This window comes from Paroedura picta, chromosome 4, assembly GCF_049243985.1.
Source record: "Paroedura picta isolate Pp20150507F chromosome 4, Ppicta_v3.0, whole genome shotgun sequence".
Classification (NCBI taxonomy): Eukaryota; Metazoa; Chordata; class Lepidosauria; order Squamata; family Gekkonidae; genus Paroedura; species Paroedura picta.
Window position 1 is genome coordinate 140,955,935 of NC_135372.1, and position 27,060 is coordinate 140,982,994.

The following is a 27,060-nucleotide window of genomic DNA, read 5'->3' on the forward strand; positions in this document are numbered from 1 at the left end:
TTTTACAAAAAAAAAACAAACAACACGTTTAATACTGTTCCAAACCCCTGGCAATACGGACTAGGATGAGAAACGACGAAGGCAGTCCGGTGGTGAGCGTTCCGGGCGGCGCTGACCCAACCTCCGTCCCAGCTGCTGCTTTCCGTGGGGTGTTCCAACGGGCAGCCGGGCCGTCCTCCCTCGCTTGGCGTAGCAGGCGCGAAGCAAACTCGGTGATGAAAACGGTACAAAATCTGCTGGCAGCGTTGGGGGATGCAAGTCGGAGATCAGGCCCGGGATTGGCTGTCGCTGGTCTCGTTGGAGACGTCTCAGCAGAACTGCAAGAGGCAGGCGGGGGAAGGCTTGGGGTTAGAGAAATGGGGAAGCGGCAACGGGGATTTCCAGACGCTCCAGTCAGCCAAGACTCCCCAAAAGTAGGGGAGAAAAGGACACTGCTGCCCAACGGTTGCCCCCTCATGTCTCTCCCTCAGACTCTCGCTGGCTGGCAACCTTGGTTGTGATGCTACCACATCACGATTCACTTGGTATAATGAATGTGATCTATGCTAAGCTGCCTTTACTCTGCTCTTTACTCTGCTCTGATTCGGTTTTGCTTGGAGTCCTGTGTTCACTTTTGGGCACCCCAATTGAAGAGGGATGTAGATAAACTGGAGCGTGTCCAGAGGAGGGCAACAAAGATGGTGAGGGGTTTGGAGACCAAGACGTATGAAGAAAGGTTGGGGGAGCTTGGTCTGTTTAGCCTGGAGAGGAGATGACTGAGAGGGGATCTGATAACCATCTTCAGGTATTTAAAAGGCTGCCATATCGAGGATGGAGCAGAGTGGTTCTCTCTTGCCCCAGAGGGACAGACCAGAACCAATGGCATGAAATTAATCCAAAGGAAATTCTGTCTAAACATCCAGAAGAAATTCCTGACAGAGCAGTTTCTCAGTGAAACAGGCTTCCTCGGGAGGTGGTGGGTACCCTGTCTTTGGACATTTTTAAACAGAGGCTGGATAGCCATCTGACAGAAAGGATGATTCTGTGAAGGTTCAAGGGGGTGGCAGGTGACAGTGGATGAGCGAAAGGGTTTGAGTGTCCTGCATAATACAGGGGGTTGGACTAGATGACCCGTGAGGTCCCAACTCTATGATTCTATGATTCTTTGCAAAGCATTTGATTGGGGAATCGGGGCTTTATCGTCATGAAGGATGAGGATGGAATGCATCAAGGAGAAGAGGGATAAGCCTGGCAAGGGGGGGGGGGGATGGACTGGGCCTCATGTTAAAGGAGAAACCCACAACTATGCTGGTTTTCATGCCCAAGCATTTGGCTGTAATCCAATTACCCATTCACTGAAAAATTCTACCCGCCTAGATTTTCAAGGTTTCACAACGAGGTCAAAAATACAGCTACCATCATCAGTGTATCTAATTCTCAACACAGCGGATACCTAAATCCAGAGATTGGGGCCAAGCACAGACAAAGGAGGATGTATAAGGGCCAGGCCAGGCAGCATCCATTGAGCAACTTGATATGTAACTTGCAGGACTCTCTGGCCCAGCTGCTTGCTACTGTTCAACAGCAGCTAAGCCATGGAAGCCAGAGTGGTACTGGACTTTTGGGGTCTTACTGAATTCATATTCAGTATGCTCTACTGCTTAAACTGGTTGAATAACCATCCCTTCTTTTCAGAAAATTCTGAGAACGGCACTTCCCTGACAGTGTTTCAGGACAAGGGGGCAGTATTTCTGACGCATTTTCAGTGTCCTCATTAAATTAAAATTCCCAGTTTTATTGATGAACAGCCATTCTAGTAAGTGAAACCAACCTGATTTTGTAACCTTGCTGTGCATTGGACAGAAGCCTTTGGTCAGAATGCAAGGAACAGGACCACTAATTTTCTGTGCCCTGGGAAAGCTTTAGGCGCCTTTTCGGAGGCGAACCTACCTGATCTGCCATGGGACAGTTACATTTGAGCTCAGTAGCACCTTAGACACCAAATGTTTGGGATAAAGGCTCCCTTCATCAGATAGCAGGGATGTAATACCAGGGGTGGCCAAACTGTGGCTCTCCAGATGCCCACGGACTACAATTCCCATGAGTCATAGACTGAAAGCTCTGTTTCCTTCAGGGGAAACTGATCGCTGAAGTCTGAAGATCAGCTGCCATTCTGGGAGAACTCCAGACCTACTTTGAGGTTGGTAACCCTAGCATTTCTGGACGTGAGAAAGCTGGAAGTTTCACAAGTAATGCATGGCTTGGTTGGTCTACTTTTCCAAAGGGGGAAATATAGAAATGTCCTGGGTGATGGCAAGCTCTTGCATGCAACATCATAGAACAATATGATTTGGATCTCACCTTTCCCTTTCCCTTTCCCTTTCCACAGCAGCAAGCAAGTCAATTATCACTGACACCAAATTCTCAATGTCACCTATTGCCCCCTCCCCAAATCCTGACTGGAGGACAGGGGTTCGTGGACCCCCAGCAAGAGTGTGGGGGGAGGAGAAAGGGGGAGTCTGTAGTAAGGGTAGGGAGATCCCACCTACAGGGGGAAGATTTAGGTAGAATCCAAGCCATCCTCTCTCTGCAAATGTGCCATGAAGACAATTGAGAGCGTTTGGGCTTTCTTTTGTTTGAGCTGAAAAGGAATCAGTGAAGGGAGCCATTCTGAGCAGAGAAATGTCAGGGATACGCAGCTTGACCCTTTTTCCTGCTCACAAAATGTCTACTGAAAATCCTCTTCCTGAACTGCATTTTCCCCTGCAACAGAAAGAGAGAGAGGCAACGCAAATCTGCCAGAATGGCAGAAAGGTCACGAAGTCGTTTCAGGTGGGAGGAGGCTGTGTTGCCAGGCCTCAGGCCAAGATGCAAGGAGTCCCTCTTACCTTCCAGCGGTTTCCACACTCGTTGCACACGACAAAGGTGGTCATTGGCTCATCCGAACTGCGGGTTTGCACCTGTGCGAAAGAAACAAGCAACAGAGGGAGGACAGCCACCTGGAGGACTTATATCTTGGAGGGCTTATATCCAGTTTATATCTGGATTATATCTTGGAGGGCTTATATCCAGTTTATATCTGGATTATATCTTGGAGGGTTTATATCCAGTTTATATCTAGATTATATCTTGGAGGGCTTATATCCATCTTATATCTGGATTATATCTTGGAGGGTTTATATCCAGTTTATATCTGGATTATATCTTGGAGGGCTTATATCCAGTTTATATCTGGATTATATCTTGGAGGGCTTATATCCAGTTTATATCTGGATTATATCTTGGAGGGCTTATATCCAGCCAGTGCTACGCCATCTGCACTGGTTACCAGTCTGTTTCCGGATCAAGTTTAAGGTTTTGATTTTAACCTTTTTCGGCTCGGGCCTCAGCTTGGCGGAATGCTCTGCCAAAAGCAATCAGGGCCCTGCAGGCCTGTAACCAGTTCCGCATGGCTTGTAAGACAGAACTGTTCCACTAAGCTTATGGCTGGGGCCAAGGAGGAACACCAAAAAAATGCTGGTCTCACCACTGGAAACTGAAGTCAGATCTGCCCCAAAACTCTGAACCCCCCCCCCCCCCGATCTGTTTTTATTAATTGGGGGTAAATGACAGAACAACGTGATTTTAACTTATTGTGTCCATATTGTTGTTACCTGCACTGAGATGAACAGGAAGGGCTGGTTAGAAAAATAAATATTTAATTTTATGTATTCATGCCAATTCCATGGATTCCCTCTCCCATCCCATCTCATGCCATTCTCAAGGACTTTGCAACTTTCAAGGTTTCTTCGGGGAATACGGCGGTATTACAGAAGGGGGGGGGGAATAAAGACCTATTCTATGAACAGAAAGCTCACAGCTGACTTATAGCAGCCCTTTGGTCTGTGGCCAAACTGGCTCTCCAGATGTCCATGGACTGCAATTCCCATGAGCCCCTGCCAGCATGTGCTTTCCTTTAAAGTACGTGCTGGCAGGGGATCGTGGGACTTGTAGTCCATGGACATCTGGAGAGCCACAGTCTGGTCACCCCAGAATATGGGAATGACACACCGACTTTCCTGGGAAGTCCCCTCTGCTTCCTCTTCCTGTTTTCATTAGCCGCAACTAACAGGCATCTCATTCTTTTTCTCTCTGGTTCTGGGGTGGAGGACCGGATCCTGACGGTGGCTCTGTGGAGAAGCCAGGCTCCCTCACCTCTCAGCAGGAAAGGAGGAATGAACAGAGCCTTGGTGAGCGAACCAGCAGTTCTCTTTAGGCTGTGCAGAGGCAGCCCCAAGCCTCACCTGGGTGTAGGTGCAGTTCTTTTTCTTGCACTTCCCGCAGGTGAAGAGGTCGGTCTGGGTCCCTCCCGTTTTTGCCATCTGATGCTCCCGTATAGCCTCCTTGGTCATGGCTTTACGGATCTCTTTCAGCTCATTGCTGGCCATTTCCTGACAAGGGAAAGAATGCAGATGTATTTACACATGTGCAGTTCTGTTAAAGAAATAATAATCCAGTTTCATCTGATCTCGGACGCTCGGCAGGATCGGTACATGGGAGGGAAACTACAAAGGAAGATTCTGCAGACATAGCCAACCACCTCTGCTTGTCACTTGTCCTGAAAGCCCCTTTCAGAGGTCACCATAAGCCAGCTGTGACTTCATGGCACTTTGCAATCATACAAACAATTCTGCTGAAAATATCCAAAGTTACTGACAATGGTGTTTTGCCCCACACTGAAATCCTGAAGCAAAAGAGCCCCCATCCAGAGCTATGCTCTTAAACAGGAGCACTTAACACTTGGAGATGAACTAGAAGCGTTGGTTCTTATATGCCGCTTTTCTCTACCCAAAGGAGTCTCAAAGTGGCTTCCATTCGCCTTCCCTTTCCTCTCCCCACAACAGACACCCTGTGAGGGAGGGGAGGCTGAGAGAGCCCTGATATTTCAGAAGAAGAAGAAGAGTTGGTTCTTATATGCCACTTTTCTCTACCCAAATGAGCCTCAAAGTGGCTTACAATTGCCTTCCCTTCCTCTCCCCACAACAGACACCCTGTGAGGGAGGGGAGGCTGAGAGAGCCCTGATATTTCAGAAGAAGAAGAAGAGTTGGTTCTTATATGCCACTTTTCTCTACCCAAATGAGCCTCAAAGTGGCTTACAGTCGCCTTCCCTTCCTCTCCCCACAACAGACACCCTGTGAGGGAGGGGAGGCTGAGAGAGCCCTGAGATGATGATGATGATGATGATTTCGATTTATTTCCCGCCACTCACAAATGGCTCGTGGCGGGTTACAGTGTCTTAAAACCCCATTAAAACTCCCATCAAAAGACTTTAAAATGTCACAACATGGCGGCACAATAATAAGATCTCCTTCCTACCCCCCTTCCTTACTGAAGAAGAAGAAGAGTTGGTTCTTATATGCTGCTTTTCTCTACCTGAAGGAGGCTCAAAGTGGCTTCCAAATGCGTTCCTCTCCCCACAACAGACACCCTGTGAGGTGGGTGAGGCTGAGAGAGCCCTGCTATTCCTGCTCAGTCAGAACAGCTTTATCAGTGCTGTGACTGGCCCAAGGTCACCCAGCTGGCTGCATGTGGGGGAAGGAGCAGGCAATCAAACCCAGCTCTCCAGATCAGTAGTCCACACTCCCAACCACTCCACCAAGCTGGCTCTCAGCTGGCAGGGCTGTGTGGGAGCCTGGAGCTCAGGAAAACCAAGCACTGCCCCATCAGATCCGGCTCCGCTCGCTCCTCACCCCCATCTCACCTCGGAGGTCATCACCGCAATCTGCTCCGGCGTGATCACTCCACATAAGACATTCTTCCGGAGGTCAGGATTCTTGGAGTCCTTCAGATTGGAGAGCCGGCTCCGGATGCGGTTCTTGTATTTCAAGTCTGTGTTCTTGACATCTTGGTAGATGAGTTCAAAGGCCATTAAGGAGCTTCCACTGTTAAGAACGGAGAGTCGTTCCAGAGACCATTTCTTTATTTTGCTCATGGAACGGCCTTACAGGTAAAACTTACGCTGCGTTACGCAGACTCGCACTGCTATGAATTCTCAAAGCAGTCTGGAACTGCAGGTCTGTGGAAGAGGGTACGGAATGACTGCCCACAAACTCTCCACGCTCTCAGAAATGCCCCGGGGTTCCTTAGGAGAAGGCAGTTTTGGGGTCAATTTACACAAGGGAGGGCGGAGGAGAAGCAGGGAAACAGAACGACTAAGGGCTTGCATCTGAAAACATCAGTCGCTCACAGACGGTCTTTCCCGATACCCCAAACAACGCAAGGATATATTCTTCAATCTGGGCAGCGAGATGCTCGCAGTCGGCACCGATGGCGACGTGGTCGTCTAGGGAGAAACAAAACGAAGGGTGTTAAGAAAGAACCCTGGGCGGGGCATGGGACGGATCGCAGCTTTCTCCCCAAAGGGACGGAATGTGAGTCTTGTTGAAGAGGGGGCCGACTTCCTTACTGCGACTTGGGAGACAAGGAGAAGGAGCAAGGGGTTCCAATGATGGGAAAGGAAGCTCCAATTAAATATTACACAGCATTTTCCAACCCCCCTGCACTGTGCAGGACACTCTCGCTCACCCACTGTCACCTGCCACCCCCTTGAGCCTTCACAGAATCAGCTTTTCCGTCAGATGGCTCTCCAGCCTCTGCTTAAAAACCTCCAAAGATGGAGAACCCACCACCTCCCGAGGAAGCCTGTTCCACTGAGGAACCGCTCTGACTGTCAGGAACTTCTTCCTGAGGTTTAGACGGAATTTAGAATCATAAAATCATAGAGTTGGAAGGGGCCTCATGGGTCATCTAGTCCAACCCCCTGCACCATGCAGGACACTCACAACCCTCTCGCTCCTCCACTGTCACCTGCCACCCCCTTGAGCCTTCACAGAATCAGCCTCTCCGTCAGATGGCTCTCCAGCCTCAGTGCAGGATCAGCCTCAAGCATCCAGGATAATCCCCCCTTTCTCACCAGGAGCTCCATTTTAAGCCACAACAGTTTCTTTTAGACTGAGACATGAGGACGGCCCCAAGGTCACCCAACCTTGTAGCTGAGCAAACATGGGGATTCTGGGTTTTATTTACAGATATACAAATGTTTTCCTCTCGGCTAACAAACCAGTTCATGAAAGCGTGAACTCCTTACAATCACATTCAAGACAATGACCGCCGTTGATTCCCCTGATCTCTAGGTCTCTGAACTAATCCAGCAACTAACACCCTGTAAGGATGTTATTCTTGTAACCCAAGCTTTAGATTCAGGTTGAACACCACCCCCGAGATGGCCAGTCTAAGAGTGGAGGAATAGACGCCGAAATAATAAATAAATATTGTTCCATATATAATTTCCTTATTTCACTCGCGGAACTGTATGCTTATAATTAAAACATTTCTGCACTGCAGGCTTACTCGGCATTATGCAGACTCTGACTGCTAATCACGGCTGCAGTCAGGTGTGGAAGGGGAGATGCGTGCAAATCCCCATTCAGCTGTGAAGCTTCCTGGATGACTTTGGGACGGTCACTCTCTCACAGGCTTATTTTATTTACTTCAATAATACCTTGCTTTTCTCCCCAGTGGGAGACCCGAAGCTGCTTTCACCATTATCTTGTCCTCACAACAACCCTGTGAAGTAGGGTAGGCTCAGCCTCTGCACTGGCCCAGCTCACGTGGTTTGTGGAGATAAAATGAAGAACAGCCACATAGGCTGCCCTGAATCCATGTAGGAAGGACTGGACCAAGGGACCAAGCCCTATGAAGATAGGTTGAGGGAATATTCAGCCTGGAGAAAAGGAGGCTGAGAGGGAACATGATAGCCCTCTTTAAGTATTTGCAAGGTTGTCACTTGGAGGAGGGCAGGATGCTGTTTCCGTTGGCTGCAGAGGAAAGGACATGCAGTAATGGGTTTAAACTACAACGATATAGGCTAGATATCAGGGGGGAAAAATTCACAGTCAGAGTAGTTCAGCAGTGGAATAGGCTGCCTAAGGAGGTGGTGAGCTCCCCCTCACTGGCCGTCTTCAAGCAAAGGTTGGATACACACTTTTCTTGGATGCTTTAGGATGCTTTGGGCTGATCCTGCGTTGAGCAGGGGGTTGGACTAGATGGCCTGTATGGCCCCTTCCAACTCTATGGTTCTATGATTCTATGGATAAAAATGTGACTGACAGAGAGGGGTGACTGATGGACTGACTGGGGTTCTGCACCAGCTTTTGATTTTGTTTCTTTTTAAAGCACAGAGTATAGACAGACACCGCTGTGTCCATTCCTTTATCACAGGAGGCTCCGTGCAGAGCAAAAGACGCTAGAATCGCATTTGCAGAATGTCGCATTTGCTGTTGTCTCAACTCCCTGCACCTTATTCATCATAAAGAATATTTATATTCTTCAGTTGTTTTCTGTTGCCCCAGAGAGTCAGACCAGAACCAATGGGTTGAAACTAATTCAAGGGAATTTTCAGCTAAACCTCCGGAAGAAGTTCCTGACAGTTAGAGCGGTTCCTCAGTGGAACAGGCTTTCTTCAGGAGGTAGGGTCTCTCATTCCTTGGAAGTTTTGAATTTAGGCAGATTGTGAGTGGGTGGGCAGAAGGGACTGTGTACATGCTTGGCTCTTGTGGCCCTTTCTTGCACACCCAGGGAAATGCCGATTGCCACTTTGGGATCGGGAGGTGAATTTCATCCAGGCCAGACTGGCCAGGAATTCTTTTTTCTTTTCTTTTCTTTTCTTGTCTCTTTCCTTTCCTTTCCTTTTTTTTTTTTTTGGGGGGGGGGGGGCAGGAGCTCACCTGGGCATGGAACTAGGGACACTGTGGGTAGACAGATAATTGTGAGTTGCCTACATTCTGCAAGGGGTTGGACTAGATCAGGGGTAGTCAAACTGCGGCCCTCCAGATGTCCATGGACTGCAATTCCCAGGAGCCACTAAGGCTCCTGGGAATTGTAGTCCATGGACACCTGGAGGGCCACAGTTTGACTACCCCTGGACTAGATGACCCTGGATGTCCCTCCCAGCTCTATGGTTCTGAGATTCTATGATCCCACTTTGCCAGTTTGCTCAAAGCGGCTGGCGGGGATACGCAAGGCCATCCGGCCAAGACTGTGGTTCTTAGAAACAAGGTTATTATTTCTGACTCATTTAACTGTTTCTAAGAACAACCGCGAATCAGCGTGGCCTGCGAGAGTTTCCCCGTACGTGTTTTCAAAGGGAAATGAGCAACCAGTTGGTTGAGAATTTCAGGACTTCTCCGCGATCGCTACAAACGTTTCCGAAGGGTATTCCTTTGGCAGCATCCAGATTCCAAGATCTCAAACATGAAGATACCGTATACTGTTAAGTAGGGCAGCACCCCTGCCTTATACATTGGCACACTGTACTCCATAACCCGTAGTACACCGCAACTGTCTAGGCTTAGGAGCAAGCCAGACACAGGAACACCCCGAAACACCCTGACCAGACGCACAACTAGGGCAGAATCCATCTTGGAAACCAGGACATGCCTCGACTTGCCCTTTGCTACAGGTTGGAATTTCAGGTGCTTCTGGACTCTGATTCCCCCCCATACCCTATAGCAGGGGTAGTCAAACTGCGGCCCTCCAGGTGTCCATGGACTACAATTCCCATGAGCCCCTGCCAGCGTTTGCCACAGCGCCTCCCGTCATGAGAATGTCGATGGGAGGAGCAAAAGGGGACGAAGGGCTGCCCCACACTCATCCTCCTGGCTACTCACTGTCTGTCTGCAGAGCAGAGGTCAACATTTCCCGGCATTTGTTGCGCACGGTGTCGCATGTGACAGGCACTGGCGGGAAGGTGGTGATTTTGGGAGTCGTTGGGGTCTTCGGAGGGTCCTGCCTTCTGCGGGAGCAACGAGAGAAACTGAACTGGTCAGAAGAATTTCTCGGGGGGGGGATCAAGAATAGCCTTGACGGCATCGATTTAGATGAGCTTTGTCAAAATCTGCTGGTCCACAGATTTGGAACAGGCGGACTAAAAGCACTCCTTGGATGTGGTGAAGTCTACGAGTTTAGACACATTCACAGAAGAAACTGTATCACTGACCAAACTGTATTGAGGACTATTAGCTGGGATAGCCAAATCTGGAGGTAGCATATTTGCAAAAACCATTTTCTAAGGGAGAAACTACAAAGAGACTTCCACCCCCCACTTATGGGCCGTCCAGAACATCTGGTTGGCCATTGTGGGAATCAGGACCCTGGACTAGATGGACCACTAGTCTGTTCCAGTAGAGTTCTACTTCTGTCAAGTGCTAGACTCCCAAGACGAGTCTTGTACACATGTCAATTCTTCAGAGAAAGTATAAGCTAAAATAGTTGTGCTCAACTCTTTTACCCTTGAGAAACCCCTGAAACATTCTTCAGGTTTTGAGAAACCCCAGAAGTGGCGCGATTGTGCAGAATATGGTTGGGAAGCAGAGCTGTGGACACGCCCACCCAGCGCCCCTCCCCTTTCCACCCCTCCAGGACTGTCATTGGCCATTGTGGGGGCAGTCAAAAGAACCATGTAACCTCATAAATATATAACAAATGTTATATATAGACAGAGAAAAATGTGTAATATATATAAATTTATATACCGGCACTCACGGGAGTACCATCTCATGGCGGTTTAAAATAAAACAATAAAATTACAATATAAAAGCCCCAAATCCACCCCTCACAACAAAGAGACTGATACCATCATGATCTGAGTCTCCAGCTTCCTCAAAAACCTCTTTTAACCCCATATATATGAGTAGGCAAATAGTAACGAACTTGTTGTATAACTTATCAGACTTGGTCTTAATTGCAATATGTAAATGTTCCAAAATGTTTTATGTAAACCACCCAGAGCCGTAGGGAAGGGCGGCATAAATAAATAAATAAATAAATAAATAAATAAATAAATAAATAAATAAATAAATAAATAAATATATATATATATATATATATATATATATATATATATATATATATATATATATATATATATATATATATATATATATATATATATATATATATATATATATATATATATATATCTTGGTGGCTTTCACCACATCGCTTGTTTGATCAAATCAGGGGATTTTTTAACCCATTATAAGGTTTCAGTAAGACAATTCCTAGGCAGCTGACAGATCCCTTGACATAAAAGCAGACAATTCAGGTGAAAGAGTAAGGAAGGTGAGAAGAGACAAATATTTAGCATTTGCTTTCTAAGAACACAAGTCATGAGGAATTCTCTTGCACCATCTCTTGCATCATAGGTAATGCAAAAAAAAAAACAAAACCCTGCATTAATAATGAAGAATGGAATTAATTGTCAGTAGTAGAAATTAACTAAGTAATTGAACAATAGCTGAAATACATGAGGTTTCTCGTCAGAAGCAGCAATGGATATAGTTGTAGCTGATTTTAAGGACTGCTTCTCCGGCTTCCCTTATAAGGAGTCCAGTTTAATGACTGAGCCACGTTTTACATCACTTATCTCTCTAACACATCGACAGCAGTAAAAAATGGGGGTTAGTGAGAATACATAGTTGCCCCCATCCTCTCTGAACACAAAAGAGCCAGTTTGGTGTAGTGGTTAGGAGTGTGGACTTCTAATCTGGCAAGCCGGGTTCAATTCCCCGCTCCCCCACATGCAGCCAGCTGGGTGACCTTGGGCTCAGCACAGCACTGATAAAACTGTTCTCACCGAGCAGTAATATCAGGGCTCTCTCAGCCTCACCCACCACACAGGGTGTCTGTTGTGGGGAGAGGAAAGGGAAGGCGACTGTAAACCGCTTTGAGACTCCTTCGGGTAGAGAAAAGCGGCATATAAGAACTAACTCTTCTTCAGTAATCTCAGGGTTCTCTCAGCCTCACCCACCTCACAGGGTGTCTGTTGTGGGGAGAGGAAAGGGAAGGCGAATGTAAGCCACTTTGAGACTCTGTCAGGTAGAGAAAAGTGGCATATAAGAACCAACTCTTCTTCTTTAAAACCTATGGACAGGGAGGTGCAGGGTCCTCCTACATCACAAAAATAGCCAAGGCATCGGCTGTGAAAAAAATTGATTGTTTTGGAGTACGTGATATCTATTGCAATACCCGACTTGTTTCATGCCAGCAAACCAAGATCAGGGATAATAACAGCATTTAACGCTATGTTAACATTAATGCAAGATTTTATTGAACGTTTAAAGTGCTTATTCCAAGATATTATCTACATATTGCAGATGGGCTTGCTTAAGTCCAGTCAGTTGCATTTGGGGCAGAACCGGCAGCTCGGTCCCCATGCTAACCGAATTCGTTAAGCAATTTAATGGAATCATAAAAATTCCTCACGTGCTGCCCATGGAGGAAGCCACCCTCTCTCCGTCCCTCCCACCTTGCATGTGAACCCCTGGCAGAAAGAGCAATCAGACAAAATAAATAAACAAATAAACAACCATAAATAAAAGCCACTTAAATTGGAAGAAGGCGTCAAAGGCTGGAGGGAGACATCAAAGTCGGCTGAGCAGAGGGACACGCCACTGATTTGATGAGGTCAGAATTGCCAGCCTGCCTAGATGGGAGGGATAGTGGAAACCAGATCTCGACAGACCTTGGAAGTTAAGCAGGGTCAGTGCTTAGATGGGAGACTGCCACGGAAGACTGCAGAGAAAGCCAATGGCAACCCGTCTCTGCTCCTCACTCCCCTTGGAAGCCCCTCTCTAGGCTTGCCGTAAGGCAATATATAACTGTGCTTACATATGGAACTGGCCTAGAGAAAAATATCCAGAACCTGAACGGGATGATACCTATATCCAGGTGTGACTGACCTGAGCTCAGCAACTTTCCGTGGCAGAGCATGGATCTGAACCTGGTTTTCCACGATCCGAGTCCAACACACAAACCATCTCACCATGTGGGTGTTGTGGGTTTATGAAGCATCTGAGAAAGTGGGCTTTGGCTCTCAAAGGTTTCTGGAATATTTGTTTATCTTTAAAGGTGCCACAAACTTCTGATCTTGGCTACAATAGACCACCCCTTAGTTTTGGTGGGGATTTAATAGAAGAATTGGTTTTTCACTACCCAAAGGAGCATCAGAGGGCTTCCAATCGCCTTCTCCTTCCTCTCCCCACAACAGACACTCTGTGAGGGAAGTGAGGCTGAGAGAGCCCTGAGATTCCTGCTCGGTTGGAACAGCTGTAATAGGGCTGTGACAAGCCCAAGGTCACCCAGCTGGCTGCATGTGGAGGAGCAGGGAATCAAAGATCTCTTGCCAGGTTAGAAGCTGCTGCTCTCAACCACAACACCAAGCTGGGTGCCCACATTCATTAACTGCACTTGTGATGTCCACAGAGAGGACATCATTGGGCTCTCTGTATTCCAAGATGATGCAGGAATTGTAGCACCTTCTACCATGCAGTTTTTGACCAAAAACCGGAGCGTTACCCCCTAACATCACCTCCAGGTGATATCAGAATGGCGCATTACTTTTCGATGCTCCTCCCCACTCTGGGAATGCAATCCCACCCATCCACGCCCTGCACCTTCAAGGGACCTGGCTAGCCTAGTGGAAAGTGATGCTGTGAACGGGAAGAGATCTGTTTGCCACCTGTAGGCAAATTTATATGCCTCACATTAGGGGTAGTCAAACTGCGGCCCTCCAGATGTCCATGGACTACAATTCCCAGGAGCCCCTGCCAGCGTTTTCTGGCAGGGGCTCATGGGAATTGTAGTCCATGGACATCTGGAGGACCACAGGTTGACTACCCCTGCCTCACATGATCACAAGGATCCCTCCCTCCCACTTTCACGCCTCCTGAGGGTTGTGTGTATTGACTCCTTCACTCAACTACAGGTGGTGGTTTCCTCTACTGCAGGAGTGGCTCAACTGTGGCTCTCCAGATGTCCATGGATTACAATTCCCATGAGCCCCTGCCAGCATGCCGGGATCTTTTGCATGCAAAGCTATTAGGTTATGTGGGAGAAGTCGCAAATTACAAACCTAGCGGGACAGCAGCCAAACCTGGGCGCGAAGCAGAATTCGTCTGCTTGCATTGCAGCTGTTTTTTAAATTTTTTAATTATTTGTTCAAATTTAAACTTGAGCTGATATTTGCTTAAAAATGGAAAGAATGATGTAAACAGCTTTGAGTCCCCAGGGAGGAGAAAGACAGGGTATGAATGAATTAAATATTGATTTAATCTCAGGGTTATAAATCTCAGTATTTAAATGTCAATATTGAAGCCTCCACTATTGAAGAATCTGCCCCCCTACAAGGGAGACGGTTCCGGGGACCTCTCAGGAAAAGGTTCAATAGATGGGCTTGGTTTTACACTCATCGTCATATTTGGGTCTCAGACCAGATTGGTATTACTTTTACATCCCCCCAGAATGTGTGGCGTGAATCACGCATTTGAGTAATCCAGGGCTACTTGCCATACAAGCCGCTGGTCCGTGCTTGCAGTGCACCCACCTTGATGGATGTATTACACTTCACCCTCTGTTCATTTTCCCACTTCTGTTTTGGAGATAAATCAAAATGGGTAAGCATGAATTCAGGTGGGTAGCCGTGTTGGTCTGGAGTAGCACAACAAAATAGGAGTCCAGCAGCACCTTTAAGACCTTGAATAAATCTTTGTTGGTCTTGCAGGTGCTACTGGGCTCTGATTTTGATGGGTAAGCAAAGTGGCAAAGAACAGACACGATGTTTGTGGCAGGGGGATGAGCTTCCATGAATCACTACTCACTTCTTCAGACTCACAAAAGCTCATGCCCTGTGACAAATTATGTTCACCACTTGCTCTTTTCTAGCACTTCTATCATGACCCAAATAAGAGGTTTTTGCTAAGGGTATGTTCAGCTAATCTGAGTCAAACCACCTCCCCACAAAAAATACCTGACTGTGTTACTTCAGGCAGATATCTATTTTGATCTTTTTTGCGGGTATCCAATGATTGTTTGCATGACTTAATTTTAGCTAAACCTATTTTATTCTGTTTTTAATTAATGTTGTTATGTTTACATGTTGTACACTGCCCTCAGCTGGTTTGCTGGGCGGGTAAGTGTAGAAATCATCAAATAAATAATAATAATAAAAATGCCTTTGAAGTGAACTCTCAGCTTGAAAGAGGCATTTAAAGGGACTGCAAGCCCTTTAAATGCCCTCAGATTTCACTTTTACCACCACTGTGCCTTGTGAAAGGCTTTTACATTTTAAAAGGACTGGATTCCCTTTAAAGTTTAAATGCCTTTTCCTCCCCTGGAAACAATGGAGGATGGGGTCACTTTCTTTGGGGGCCCATAGAATTGGACCCCTTGGCCTAAATTTTTGAGGCATCTCAAAAAAACAGCTACCCCCCAGCCCAGATAGCCCCATAACAATGGACTATAATGGTCCCCATGGGCTATAATGGAGCTGAAAAGACAACATTCCCAAAGGGAAGACATCATGGGGTTGGGAGTGAAATGGAGAGTCCCACTCAGTTTATTATCCTTTCCCACCACTCTGACATGAGGGGTGGAATCTCATGACCACTTAGGATGCAGGGGATGCTTCCACACAGAGAGGATTTCTCACAGGGCACTCATTGACAATGTAGGTATAGCTGCATTTGTGGCAGCAAAGGAAAACCAGGGCAGAATCTCCATCCTTCCCCTAGGCATCCCCTTCAACACCCCAGCCGTCCGTGCCGATGCAAAGGTGGTAGGAGGCCACTGTAATTCTTAGAAATTCATTCCTAGCCCAACTTCCCCCAATCGGGATCAAAAGAGGCTTGCCCTGTTCTCCTCCCCTTCATTTTATATGCACAGCAATCCTGCCAGGTAGGTTAGGCTAACAGTCTGACTGCCCCAAGGTCACCAAGTGAGCTTCCACGGCACAAAGTTGGGGTCTGAACCCACATCTCACGGATACTAGCCTGACATTCTCAACTGCTAAGCCAGGGATTCCAAACCAGGGGTCCACGGGAGCTCCGGAGGGCGTCTGTGGCCTTTCCCCCACTGGCTTAATGGACTTGGTTGCAAGCTAGGGAACTGGCCACTCCCATTGCTCTCCCTCCCAAGTGTGATGTGAGTTCTCTCGTGGTCAGGGAGAGAGCAGAGCCTGTATGCCTTCCCCCACTTTCAACCTCCTCGTGTCTCTCCCTCCCTCAGTTCTCCTCAACTCTGCCTGCTAATGTGGGGTGGTGATGTCACTTCTGGTGACATGTCACTTCCAGGGTTGGGAGGTTGGGAGGCGTGGCCAACTGACATCACTTCCAGGGCTCCTCCTCAATCAAAAGGTTGAAAAGGGCTGCACTAAGCACACTAGAAACCACCATTTATTTTAAGGCAGTCCTTGCAACTTCTGAGGGGAAATGGGGGCTGTCGCTTCATCTGTAGTCCTGCTGGGACTTTGCAGAGCCAATATATAAGGCAGAAATGCCCCCATTCTTCCACTTACCCCACTGCCCAGTGGCCGGCACACACAGCTGTTCCACCAACCTCCCCAAGCAAGACCCTGAGTTTGAGTCTAATTCTATTCTCAAAAAAAAAAAAAAATCCGCCTGCCCTCGTCATTCCATCTTTCCTGTTTTCCCGTCTGTGCACCTGTCAAGCACAGCTTTTCTGGGAGGTCACAAATTTTCTTCTTATCATCCCTGAGGCTTTGGGGTGCTCTGGCAGTGTGCCCAAAGAGGAAGAGCCAGGCCAGGCCAGCCCCTACCCACCTGCCTGGCATCTTCTCTCTCTTTTTTTTAAAGACCCAGTGAGGAGGTGACACCAATGAGGAGTTCCAGAAAACAGCATCCATCTGGGTGTGGAAGTCTGAAAACCCAGATCTTCCCACCCACACAAGACCAAACCTGTTTTGAGTATAATCTTATCCACGTTGGTCAATCTGGAGCAGCAGAAAAGAGCCAGCATCCAGTAGCGCTTGATAGACTAACACAATTTGGGATAGGGGAGGAGCTTTTGAGAGTCTCTGCTCACCTAGTTATTTCCCAGAAGGGAGACATCGAGAAATCCCAGGATCATTAGACAGAGGCAAATAACAGCAAACAAACTTTGTCTCTCATCTCGAAAACCCTGTGGGGTTGCAGTCAGCTGGCTGAAGAAGCAAACAGTGACTCACAAAATCTCTCACCCCGTCACAAACTTTGTTAACCTTTAAGGTGCTGCTGGACTCTTGTTCTTTTCTACTGTACTAAAAACTAGTGAGGCAAGGGAAAACTTGGAAGGGTGCCAATTGCATGAGGGCGTTGTGCCAAATGTCCCGGAAAACCCTCTGCTGTTTTGGAGGCACTACAGAGCATGTCTTCTGCATGGACACAGCCTGGGGCATGAGAACCAAAGTAGTGGCAGCCTGACTCACAGGAGAACTGGTCATTTGAAACCACTGGAGATGACATATCCCTGTCACCCGCCATTTCCAAACAAATGCATGAGTGTGGCTGTGGTCAGCTTGCTACAACACTGGGGAGTATATACAACCAGCTTTCCACCCCCTTGCAGTTCTTGTTGGGTCAGAATTGTAAGGAACCATCATACTGCTTAGTGGCTTTGCACTGCCCCCACAAGGAAGTTTTTATTTCATGTTTAGAACAGCTATGTCACAAACCAGTATGAATAAGATGACCTTCAAAACTACAGCATTTACTCAAATGCAAAACTAAAGGTTTTTTTCTAGACATACCATCCAAAGGGGGAGAGGGGACGCATCTTAAATTTACATATCGGTTAGCTATGTCCAATAAGTTCTTATATGCCACTTTTCTCTACCAAAAGGATTCTCAAAATGGCTTACAGTTGCCTTGCCTTCCTCTCCCCACCACAGACAGGGAGGGAGGTGAGGCTGAGAGAGCTCTGACAGGACTGCTATCAGGGTTGGGATGAGCCCAAGTTCACCCAGCATGTGGAGGAGCAGGGAATCAAACCTGGCTCGCCAGATTAGAAGCTGCCGCTCTTAACCACTACACCACATTGGCTCCCTCCTTTTACCATTTGTAAATTCTGGAGAAGGGAGTTATATTCAGTTATATTCATCTTCCTTTCAAGTAAATAAAGTTGGGCTCCCCATTTTATGCTGTATCTATGCAGGTAGATCCACACACACACACCTGATGCAAAACAAGTTTCTGTGCTCGTGCCCTGAAATTCAGCATGCACGTTGGGCAGCTTAGATTGTAGCTGCAGGAATGTTCAATGGCCTGCTATTTATATTTCAATGAGAGAAGTTATCCCTGCTGCCCTCTCTTCTGCTCCAACGGCAGCAGAAGTACAAATCCTTAGCATTCCTAGAAGTAAACGGTGCCGTGTGGTTGCATGTGTACGTTGTGGAAGGGGAAGGGAGGGGCGCAGAACATGTTAATAATAAAGAAAAAAAAGGAATGAAACAACCAAGTAAATCAACAAAACCAGAAGTGATATTTTTATTAATAAAGAAAAGACAAGCGTGAGAAAGAATCGAGAAGATATGAATGCAAAAAATAAACCATAAATAAAGGTAATCAAAATAAACTCACAAAAGTCCGTGGGTTTTGTAGATATTTATTTTTTTTCCATTTACATCTGTTCCTTTCAAAATAAAAATAAAGGAGGCGCTAAAGTGATGGATCTACTTGTGCCCACCCTCTGCTGTCCCCCCCTTCCCTTCAGTCAGGTGTCATTTGCACTGGGTCTAATAAGAAATCCCATCCTGATACAGCAGGGAAGACCAACGTATTAATACTTGGAAATGGAAAACAGGCAAAGGGTAGGAGGGGATAACAGAGTGTCACCTCTGGCTAGAAGGAAGCATTACCTTTGGTCTCTTGAGTCACCGCTCTCCTTGGAGGAGGAAGTAGGCAAGGAGGAATTCCTTTTCTTCTCATCACTCTTCTCCTCTGAGGCATCTGCACGCAACACCGGAGGGCAGGGGAGAGAACAAACAGAAGCAAACAAACAAAAATCAAGTTGCCGTGTGGAACTACAGTTCTCTCACGCAGCTTTGCAGAGGTTGAGGGGATGTCGAGCAGCTTGATCATTCGTAAACGAAGCTTTTCTAGAGGCCTGATCCTACCATCTATGGTGGCTAAGACGGCCGGCATGGGTTGGGTCGCTAGGCCACCTGCTCAGTGGGAGATCCTGGAGAGCCAGTATCAGATCCTGGTTAAAATGCCAGATGAAGACCTGGGAGCCTGGTTCAAATCTCTACTCAGACATGAAGGCTGCTGGGGGACCTCGAACCCGTCACTCTCTCACAGCCTCATCCACATCTGCATACATTACATCTGTGTCCATGGAACAACAGCGGCAATCTCAATGCTGTTGTTCCATGTTCCATCTCAATGATGCAGGCATCTCAATGGCGCTGCTTGGGCATTGAAGTGCCAAAATGGGCACTAGCGCTATAGTGTTCCAATGGGAGTAGCGCTATAGTGTTCCAATGGGCACTAGCACTATAGCGTTCAACTTAGAATGTTAAAAAAAACAGTTCAAGAAAGATCATACGGTGAAAAGGGACAGGGAAAAAAGCACGGTGCTACTGAAATCGCTGCAAACATTTTAAATTGCACACTGCAGCGAGTCAGGTGTGCAAAGAAGAGACGAAAATGGAAGAAAGCCATTTGCCTCAAGAACAGCCCAACCACACTTTGCTATCTGTCTGAAAAGCTGTTTTAAAAATCGGTAAGCAGCCGGTTGCTAAAACAGATGTGTTTGAGATGGCAAAAAAAAAAAAAAAATCAGTTACCGACCGGCTACCAAAATGGATTACACAGGCTGACTGAAAGGAACCAGGAACAAACAAACGACAGGGGAAACTCCTCGTGTCCTGCATCTGGCAAACCCCTGCTGGAAACAGAAACCTGGAGAAAATGGCGCTTGGGTTCAATCCGCTTACCTAGGAGTTTCTTCCAGGCCTTGATGAGCGATTTGGCAAGGGCGATCACCTCTTCGTCTGTGCTCTGCTTCCGGAGGGCATTCACAGATATCCCGATGCGAGTGGACTGCAGACCAATGGGCAAGAAAGAAGCAGTCCATCACGTTAACTGGCAAGGCAAAAGTGCTAGCAAGGATGCTTCAGAAAAAAAAAAAAAAAAAACTCCAGAGGGGATCAAGAGCCTTTGCACCGGAGCTCTTTTGCAAGTGCTACATAGAAATGTAAAGCCATTCATTCCACTAGGGATTTCCCTGCATAAGAGTTCAGTTGGGCTGGCCTGCTTCTTTTGTCATTTGACCTCATTCCTCTGGCCCCCTTGCCCTACTTCAGCCTGATCAAGAGATTCAGGACTAACAAAAGGAAATGTTTCCCACTCAACCACCAATTAAGCTGTGGAATTCCCTGCCCGTGGATGTAATGATGGACCCAAGCATGGATGATTTTTAAAAGGGATTAGACGATGCATGGGGGAGAGGTCCAGAAGTGGCTACTAGCTCTACGGACTAAAGGGAGTCTTCATACTCAGAGGCAATAAACGTTTCGAGTACCAATAAGGTTGAGACAACATCAGCAGTGTATGCCCTGTTCACTGACCTTTCAGGGTAGCTATTTGGCCACTGTAAGAAACAAATTGCTGGATTACATAGACCACTGCAATGATCCACCTCAATTCTTATGTTATTTCCCAAAACATCTCAAATCAGTGAAAACTTAAATGCTGAAGCCACAGTGCATTCTTGGGAGAAAGCAATAATTTGCTTTAATTGGTTATATAAACAAAATTGGGGTTTCCTTACCACGGGAATTTGAACTGTTTGAGGAAAAGCAGGCAGAAAACCCTCATAATTTTTGATCTCTTAGGCCAGGGGTAGTCAAACTGCGGCACTCCAGATGTCCATGGACTACAATTCCCAGGAGCCCCTGCCAGCGCTGGCAGGGGCTTCTGGGAATTGTAGTCCATGGACATCTGGAGGGCCGCAGTTTGACTACCCCTGTCTTAGGCATTCTAAGATTTGTCCACAGACCATAAAAGTAGGTGACTTTACAACCAAGTGACCTACATGAAACCGGGGATGGGGAGGGGGGAGTCAGGAATTGGTGTCTAAGATGGTGGTTGGAGGATACGCCACAGCACAGTTTACCTGCAGCAAGCCCAGAGTTATTGGCATACTTTTCAGCTCCCTCAGCAAATCCATTGCTCCTTCCTGAAAAAGGAAATAAATAAATCCTGTAAAATGACAATGAAAAAGAACCAGGACAGCTTCTATGAAAACAGAGTCGGCAAACACTGAGGTAATTTACAGGCTCAATGGAGCACAAGGCATCCTCTCAGGAATGCACTCGGAAATTTTTGCTTGAGCAGCTGTGAAAGTGAATGGTGTGAAAGCTCAGGAGGTCTGCAGATTCTTCCAACAGGAGGCCATTTGCAAGCATTCCTCCCTGGAGGGGGATTGGCAGGTGACTGAATTGATCACACGTCTTATTCAGCGACCATAGGGAAGTTTCCTGTGGGTTGCAGACAGCTATGAGCTGAGCCCGGAAGCCACCTTGGACCCAGCAAGGGCCAGACCCACTGGCTTGCTAAGCCACTGTCTCTTCTTACAGCAGTGCAGAGCAAGTGATGGGTATGCTAATTGTTGCTTCTGCCGGCTGCATCCAGACTGAGAATCCCTGGCACTGCCAGCACCACTCAACTCAGCATGCTCCTGAAACCGTCCCAATGAGAAGCACCTTCCCCCCCCCAAATGTCCCCTCCCTTCATCTCCTTCAAGCTAGTTCCCAAACCAAGGTGTTCCTGCATCACAGTCTGGATCCGCAACAATTAGGCTTCACTGTCCCTGGTTCATGTCTATATTTAGAAGAAGAGTTGGTTCTTATATGCCGCTTTTCTCTCCCCCCAAGGAATCTCAAAGCAGCTTCAGAGATCCAAAGGATTAGAGCACACATGTGGATTTAGAAACTCAATAAACCTGGTTCATGTCCACCTGTCCATTTGGGGTCCACCTGTCCATTTGTGGTCATTCCCCCCCTTCTCTTTGTCCACCTCTCCACGTGACAAAAACATTTGCACCGGCCAAGTTTCTGCTGTGCTAACTAGCCACACGTCAGCCCGGAACATAACATGACTGTCCAGCAGCTTCTCCACCCATTCCGTCAAGCAGGGCTTTTAGCTCTGCAAATGTCCTGGACTTCTTCCAAACATGAGCTCTGCAGAGGTGAACCACAGAGGTGGGAAGAGGCGTGAACTGGTAAGTCTCGCTGGCCTTTGATGCCTCCCTCTCCACTAAGCGGATGTGTTACTGATTCATCTCTCAAAGAGATTCAGTCATCAGGCCAGTCCCGCAAGGCCGTGGAAACCCTGATCAGAGAGCAGACAGTGGAAAGTCAAGCCCTCCAGCCACATTAGGAATATAGGAAAGTAGATTCGGAAGGGGCCACACGAACCATCTTGTCCAACAGCCTACTCAACGCTGGATCAGCCTAAAGCATCCAGATGGATCTGTCCAGCCGCTGCTTGAACACAACCAGTGAAGGCGAGCTCACCACCTCCTTAGGGAGCCAATTCCACTGCTGAACTACTCTGTGAATTTTTTCCCCCTGAAATCTAGCCAATACCATTCTCCATGTAGTTTAAAACCATGACAGCGGGCCCTCTCCTCCGCTGCCAACAGGAACCTTTCCATGCTCTCCTCTAAGTCAGTGGTCCCTAACCCGCGGGCCGTGGCCCAGTGCCGGGCCGCGAAGGCTATGGCGCCTGGCCGCGGCTCCTTCTCCCCGCAGTAAGAAACTTCCCAGGCCGCAAGCTTGCGGGAAGCTTCTTACTGCAGGAGAGGGAATCAGGGCCGCGCATCGCGCATGCGCAGCACTTTTGCGGCACTTTTGCGCGGCATGCGCAGGCGGGCAGTTGGCCTGCCGGTCCCCAGCCTCGAAAAGGTTGGGGACCACTGCTCTAAGTGACAACCTTTCAAATACTTAGACAGCAATCGTGTCCCCTTTCTACCTCTTCTCCATGATATACGGTTTGCTGTTTAGCTGTTCGTTTGGTCTTTGTGGAAGTCAGAAACGACATCCACCCCAAGCCGGGCCCCCCGCAAAGTGAGCTCATTTGGACGTTTGCTGAAGAAATGTTCATCATTACTTCGAACTGCAGCCTGGTTGACGCGGTGGCTTACTGCAGGGGTCTCTGACCTTTTTTGAGCCTGTGTGCAGCTTTGGAATTTGGACACGATGGCCGCCAAAGCTTACCTTCAGTCGCACAGTGACGAACCTTGTGCTGTGGTGGCAGCGGCGGCCAAAGCACAAAATCTGCACAGCCAATCAGATCTCCAATGGCCAGTAAGAAACCTAACAGGGCAGAGCCTCACCTGCCCTGGCCATTTTCTAAAGAAACCTGGCATGTCCAAGGAAGGGTGTTGGCAGGCATCCACGGGGTCACCCCAAGGCAGGCCTTGGTTGACTGTGTGAGATATTTAAGGACTTACTGCATTGTGCAGGGGGTTGAGCAGGCTTTCTCAACCAGGGTTTCATGAAACCCTGGGGTTTCTTGATGACTCACGGTTTCCTGAATGGGTAGGAGTTAATAGTTTATATAGATATTTTTAAATGTGTTAAACATTTATCGGGTGATATGACCATGTCAACCTGCCCCCCCCCTCCCCAAATGGCCAATGATGGGCCTGGAGGGGATAGGAAGGGGAGGAGCTCTGCTTCTCAACCATATTCTGCACAATCGCCCCAGTTCTGGGGTTTCTTGAAGCCTGAAGAACATTTCTGGTGTTTCTCAGCGGTAAAAAAAGTTGCTAAAGGCTGCCCTTGAGGTTCCTTCAAACTCCATGATTCTATGATTGTACTTTAGCTGTTTGTCATGGTGCCTTAGAGGGGCAACCCAAGCAAAAAAAAAAACAAACCTTGTGTGCAGTAATGAAATATGAGATCAGCTCATTTCTGGAACCGGTGTGCAATCTAGAAAACAGGGGTAAGAAAAACTAACGTTTTGAAAGGCAATTCAACGCCACGGATTTCTTTGCAAAAAACAGCTTCTCTGAAAGGCCAAACCGATCTCCGAAGTGAGCCTGTTGCTGCCAAGCCAGCCGGAGGCTCTCTGGTGCAGCTCTCATTTCCAGAAATTGGGAACAGCAAGGAAGGACTGGCTTCAATTATTGCTTAGGACAGTTAAAAAAAAATAAGAAAAACATTACATCTCTTTTGTTTCTCTTCCTCTGGCAGAAGGCAGCTCTCTGGGAGCAACTGGAGAAGGGTCCTCAACACACAGCCCCTGTACAGAAAAGGTTAATTTCCGGGAAGTCTGACACACACACATTTTTGAAGTTTAGAGTTAATAGCTGGACAGAATAGCAAATTAGTTGCAGGGAAAGCCTAGAAAGAGAAGGATTGCAGCCATTTTGAGGCATCTGAGCAGCTTTCCCAGAGAACATCTTAGGTGGCTGGTTGCCATTTCAGCAAGACCACATTTTTGACAAGCTTGACTTTTGGCATTTGGGAGGAGCTATCCCTGTGCTGGGAGCCAGGATGCCCATGGGAGCCATCTTTGTTTCTTCATTGCAGCCTTTACCATCTAAGGGAGCCCTATTTTCTGAGAAATAGGTTACCTCTGGGCTAAGGCAAGAAATGCATGGGAGAACACACGGCAGGAGGCGAGGAGAGAAGAGAGCATGCAGACAATGGTAACCTTTCTCAGACAGTTCCTCTGCAGGGTATTATTTCATCTGCTCTCATCAAGTCAGTTGATATGTCTTTTTTCAGAGTGCATCCAAACCCCAGTCTCTGTTCCAAGACATGCATGAGGCTGGAAAAGAAAGAGAGACCTGTGCATTCTTTCTCACATTACCAGCAGGACTGAGTTTACTCTGCACCAAACAAAGCAAAGCAAATTATCAGTTGTCTTTGACAGCTGCCACAGAAGGAGCAGAAGACAAACATTCAGCAAGGTAAACCAAGTGCTACTTCATGACGAGCTGAACACTGCAACCTGTATTACTTATGCAAATTAAATGTAGGTTTAGACTTATTTATTTTGCCTAAAGGGATTCTACTTCGAGGGAGTCGCCCAGAAGACACACCTAGTGAAACTCTGCTTCAGAGAGCTGTTTAGTACCGTTAAGTCATAGCGGGCTTAGGCCAACCCTGTAGGTCAACCTTTCTCAACTTTTTTACCATTGAGAAACCCCTGAAATCTTCTTCAAGCTTTGAGAAACCTTAGAAGTGGTGTGATTGTGCAGAATATGGTTGGGAAGTCTATGCCCCACCAAGGGGCCCTTCCCTTTCCCACCCCCTCCAGGCCCACCATTGGCCATTTTGGGAGGGGGGGAAAACAGGTTGACATGACCACATATGGTCATATCACCCAATAAACGTTCACAATTTAAAATATGTTTAAAATTAATTAACTCCCAACCATTTGAGAACCCGTTCCAGGGCCCTGGCTGAGGAAACTGGTTGAGGAAGCCTGCCATAGGGTTTTTAAGGCAAGAGATATTTAGAGGCTGTGCCTCGGGACCCCCACCCTGATATTCCTTGATACCACTTGCTGAGGCGGCCAACAATACGAGGCCACCATGTTGACCTTAATCTTTTCTGACAGCACCATAACTCAGAAATGGGCGATCGCCTCAACAACACGAATGTCACTGCTTTGCCCTCCTCACAGGGTTGTTGTGAGAAGGAAATGGGAATTAGCTTTGAAGGGTGGGCAAAGCAGAAATGTCAAAGGTACAAAACCAACACTTGACAATAATATCCCACACAAGAGCCACTCTCGCCCAAGCTGAGGCAAAAGGGGGGTGAAAGGTGCACATAGGAAGAGGAGGACAAGGTAGTGGGCGGGTCTTGCCACCCGCAGGGAGCCAATCAGATTGTGAGAAAGGCAGACAGGTGAAGCCGCAAGGGCGGGAAGAGAAGACACGAGCCTGTGGGCGGAGCTTACCACCTACGAGGAGCCAATCAGATTGTAAGACTAGCGGACAACTGGCGCTAAACGCAGCCCGTAAAGGCGGGAAAAGAAGGCACGAGACAGTGGGCGGAGCTTGCCACCTGCGAGGAGAAAGACAGCGGAGGCGGGAACAAAGAACATGAAGCCGAAAGGCGGGAAAGGAGCAGGAGGCGGTGGGCGTGGCCAGGGGAAAGAGGCGCGACTGACTCCCAAAGGAGGGTGGAGCTTCTCTGGGAAAAGGCTGTGGCGGGCGGGGCTAAAGCGGTATGAAGATTTAAACTGCGGCTGGTGGGCGGGGCCAAGCCCGAGGGCGGTTGTTGTGGGCGGGGCTAACTCCCAGCGGCGCGAGGAAGGAACCGTTGGTCGGGAAGGGGGGGGGGAGAAGAGAAGCGCCGTTGAGGAGCGGCGGGCGTAGCGCCGCGGATTCCCTCAGGAGGCGGCGGCGGGGGGCGGGGCCTGCGAGCGGGAGCGCGCGCTGCCGGGGGGCGGGGCTCTCAAGCGGCGAGGGGCGGGTGGTCGGCCGGTCCGTCAGTCAGTCAGTCGGGCGGGCTCGTTCGCTCGCGGCGCCGGGCACTCACCGCGCTTTTCTTCGCCACCATCTTGTCGAGCCGCTTGGCGATGCGCACGATCTCCTCTTCCCCCCCGCCCATGGCGGCGGGACTGCCTCGGCTGGGGCGGCGAGGAGGGCGGGGGGACAATGACGCCGAGCGAGCCGTGCCGCAGTCCGGCCGGCCGCGAGCGAGAACAGACGCTCCCTCGCCGCCACCGACTCCCGTGGATGCGCCGGCGCGGGGCACGGTGGGAGTGGTAGTTCGGCCGCGCTCCGCGGCGCCTTCGTCAGCTCGGCCGCGCTCCCGCCGGCCTGGACTACCGATCCCAGGGGGCAGCGCGGCGGGCGGGCGGGGTGGTGCCGCGAGGCAGCCTGGGAGGTGTAGTTGGACGGCGTGGCCCCGCCCACAAGCTTTGTCGCGAGGAAAGCGTTGTCGAGCGCGTGCCGTTGGACGAAGGTTCTCTCCAGCAACCCGGGCGAAAGTGGGATAGCGTCGCTGGAAGGAGAAATGGGGCATGGTGGAAGAGCTTCAAAATGGAGACAAGGAAGAAGAGGCAAAACGGGGAATGGATGACTGGAAAGACCCGGGAATGGAGTCAAGTGGGGAGCCAAGATTTGAATGCAATGGCACCTTGAAGCCTCACAAAGGCGTTAGCATGCACACTGCCACGGACGATGGAACAGGGATCGTAAGAGTACCGATATTAGGAGGAAGTAAATTAGTAGCATTCAAA

General features: G+C 48.4%; 1 protein-coding gene across 3 annotated transcripts; it reads right to left on the minus strand.

The window, feature by feature from the left end:
- On the minus strand, positions 1-26,656 carry TCEA2 (transcription elongation factor A2). 3 transcript variants are annotated; one of them, XM_077335879.1, is made up of 11 exons: positions 26,355-26,656; positions 24,517-24,633; positions 20,969-21,031; positions 19,788-19,893; positions 18,708-18,798; positions 9,688-9,812; positions 6,246-6,302; positions 5,721-5,875; positions 4,263-4,409; positions 2,868-2,939; positions 1-317 (listed from the first exon to the last, which is right to left on the minus strand). In XM_077335879.1, the coding sequence occupies exons 3-11, from the start codon at positions 21,020-21,022 to the stop codon at positions 309-311; spliced, it is 816 nt and encodes a 271-aa protein (XP_077191994.1). In that variant the 5' UTR covers positions 21,023-21,031; positions 24,517-24,633; positions 26,355-26,656; the 3' UTR covers positions 1-308. The 3 variants fall into 3 exon arrangements, with proteins under 3 accessions (XP_077191994.1, XP_077191993.1, XP_077191995.1); XM_077335878.1 differs by lacking the exon at positions 24,517-24,633 and having other exon boundaries at positions 26,355-26,655; XM_077335880.1 differs by lacking the exons at positions 24,517-24,633; positions 26,355-26,656 and adding an exon at positions 23,735-24,434.
- Between the last annotated feature and the right edge of the window lie 404 nt (positions 26,657-27,060).

Excerpts from the sequence above, each read along its gene's own strand:
- TCEA2 (XM_077335878.1), bottom strand. The coding sequence starts at position 26,426 with ATGGGCGGGGGGGAAGAGGAGATCGTGCGCATCGCCAAGCGGCTCGAC. Across the intron at positions 4,410-5,720 it reads TTGCGGTGATGACCTCCGAG|GAAATGGCCAGCAATGAGCT; the intron begins GTGAGATGGGGG and ends TTCCCTTGTCAG. Across the intron at positions 2,940-4,262 it reads AGAACTGCACCTACACCCAG|GTGCAAACCCGCAGTTCGGA; the intron begins GTGAGGCTTGGG and ends TCTTTCGCACAG.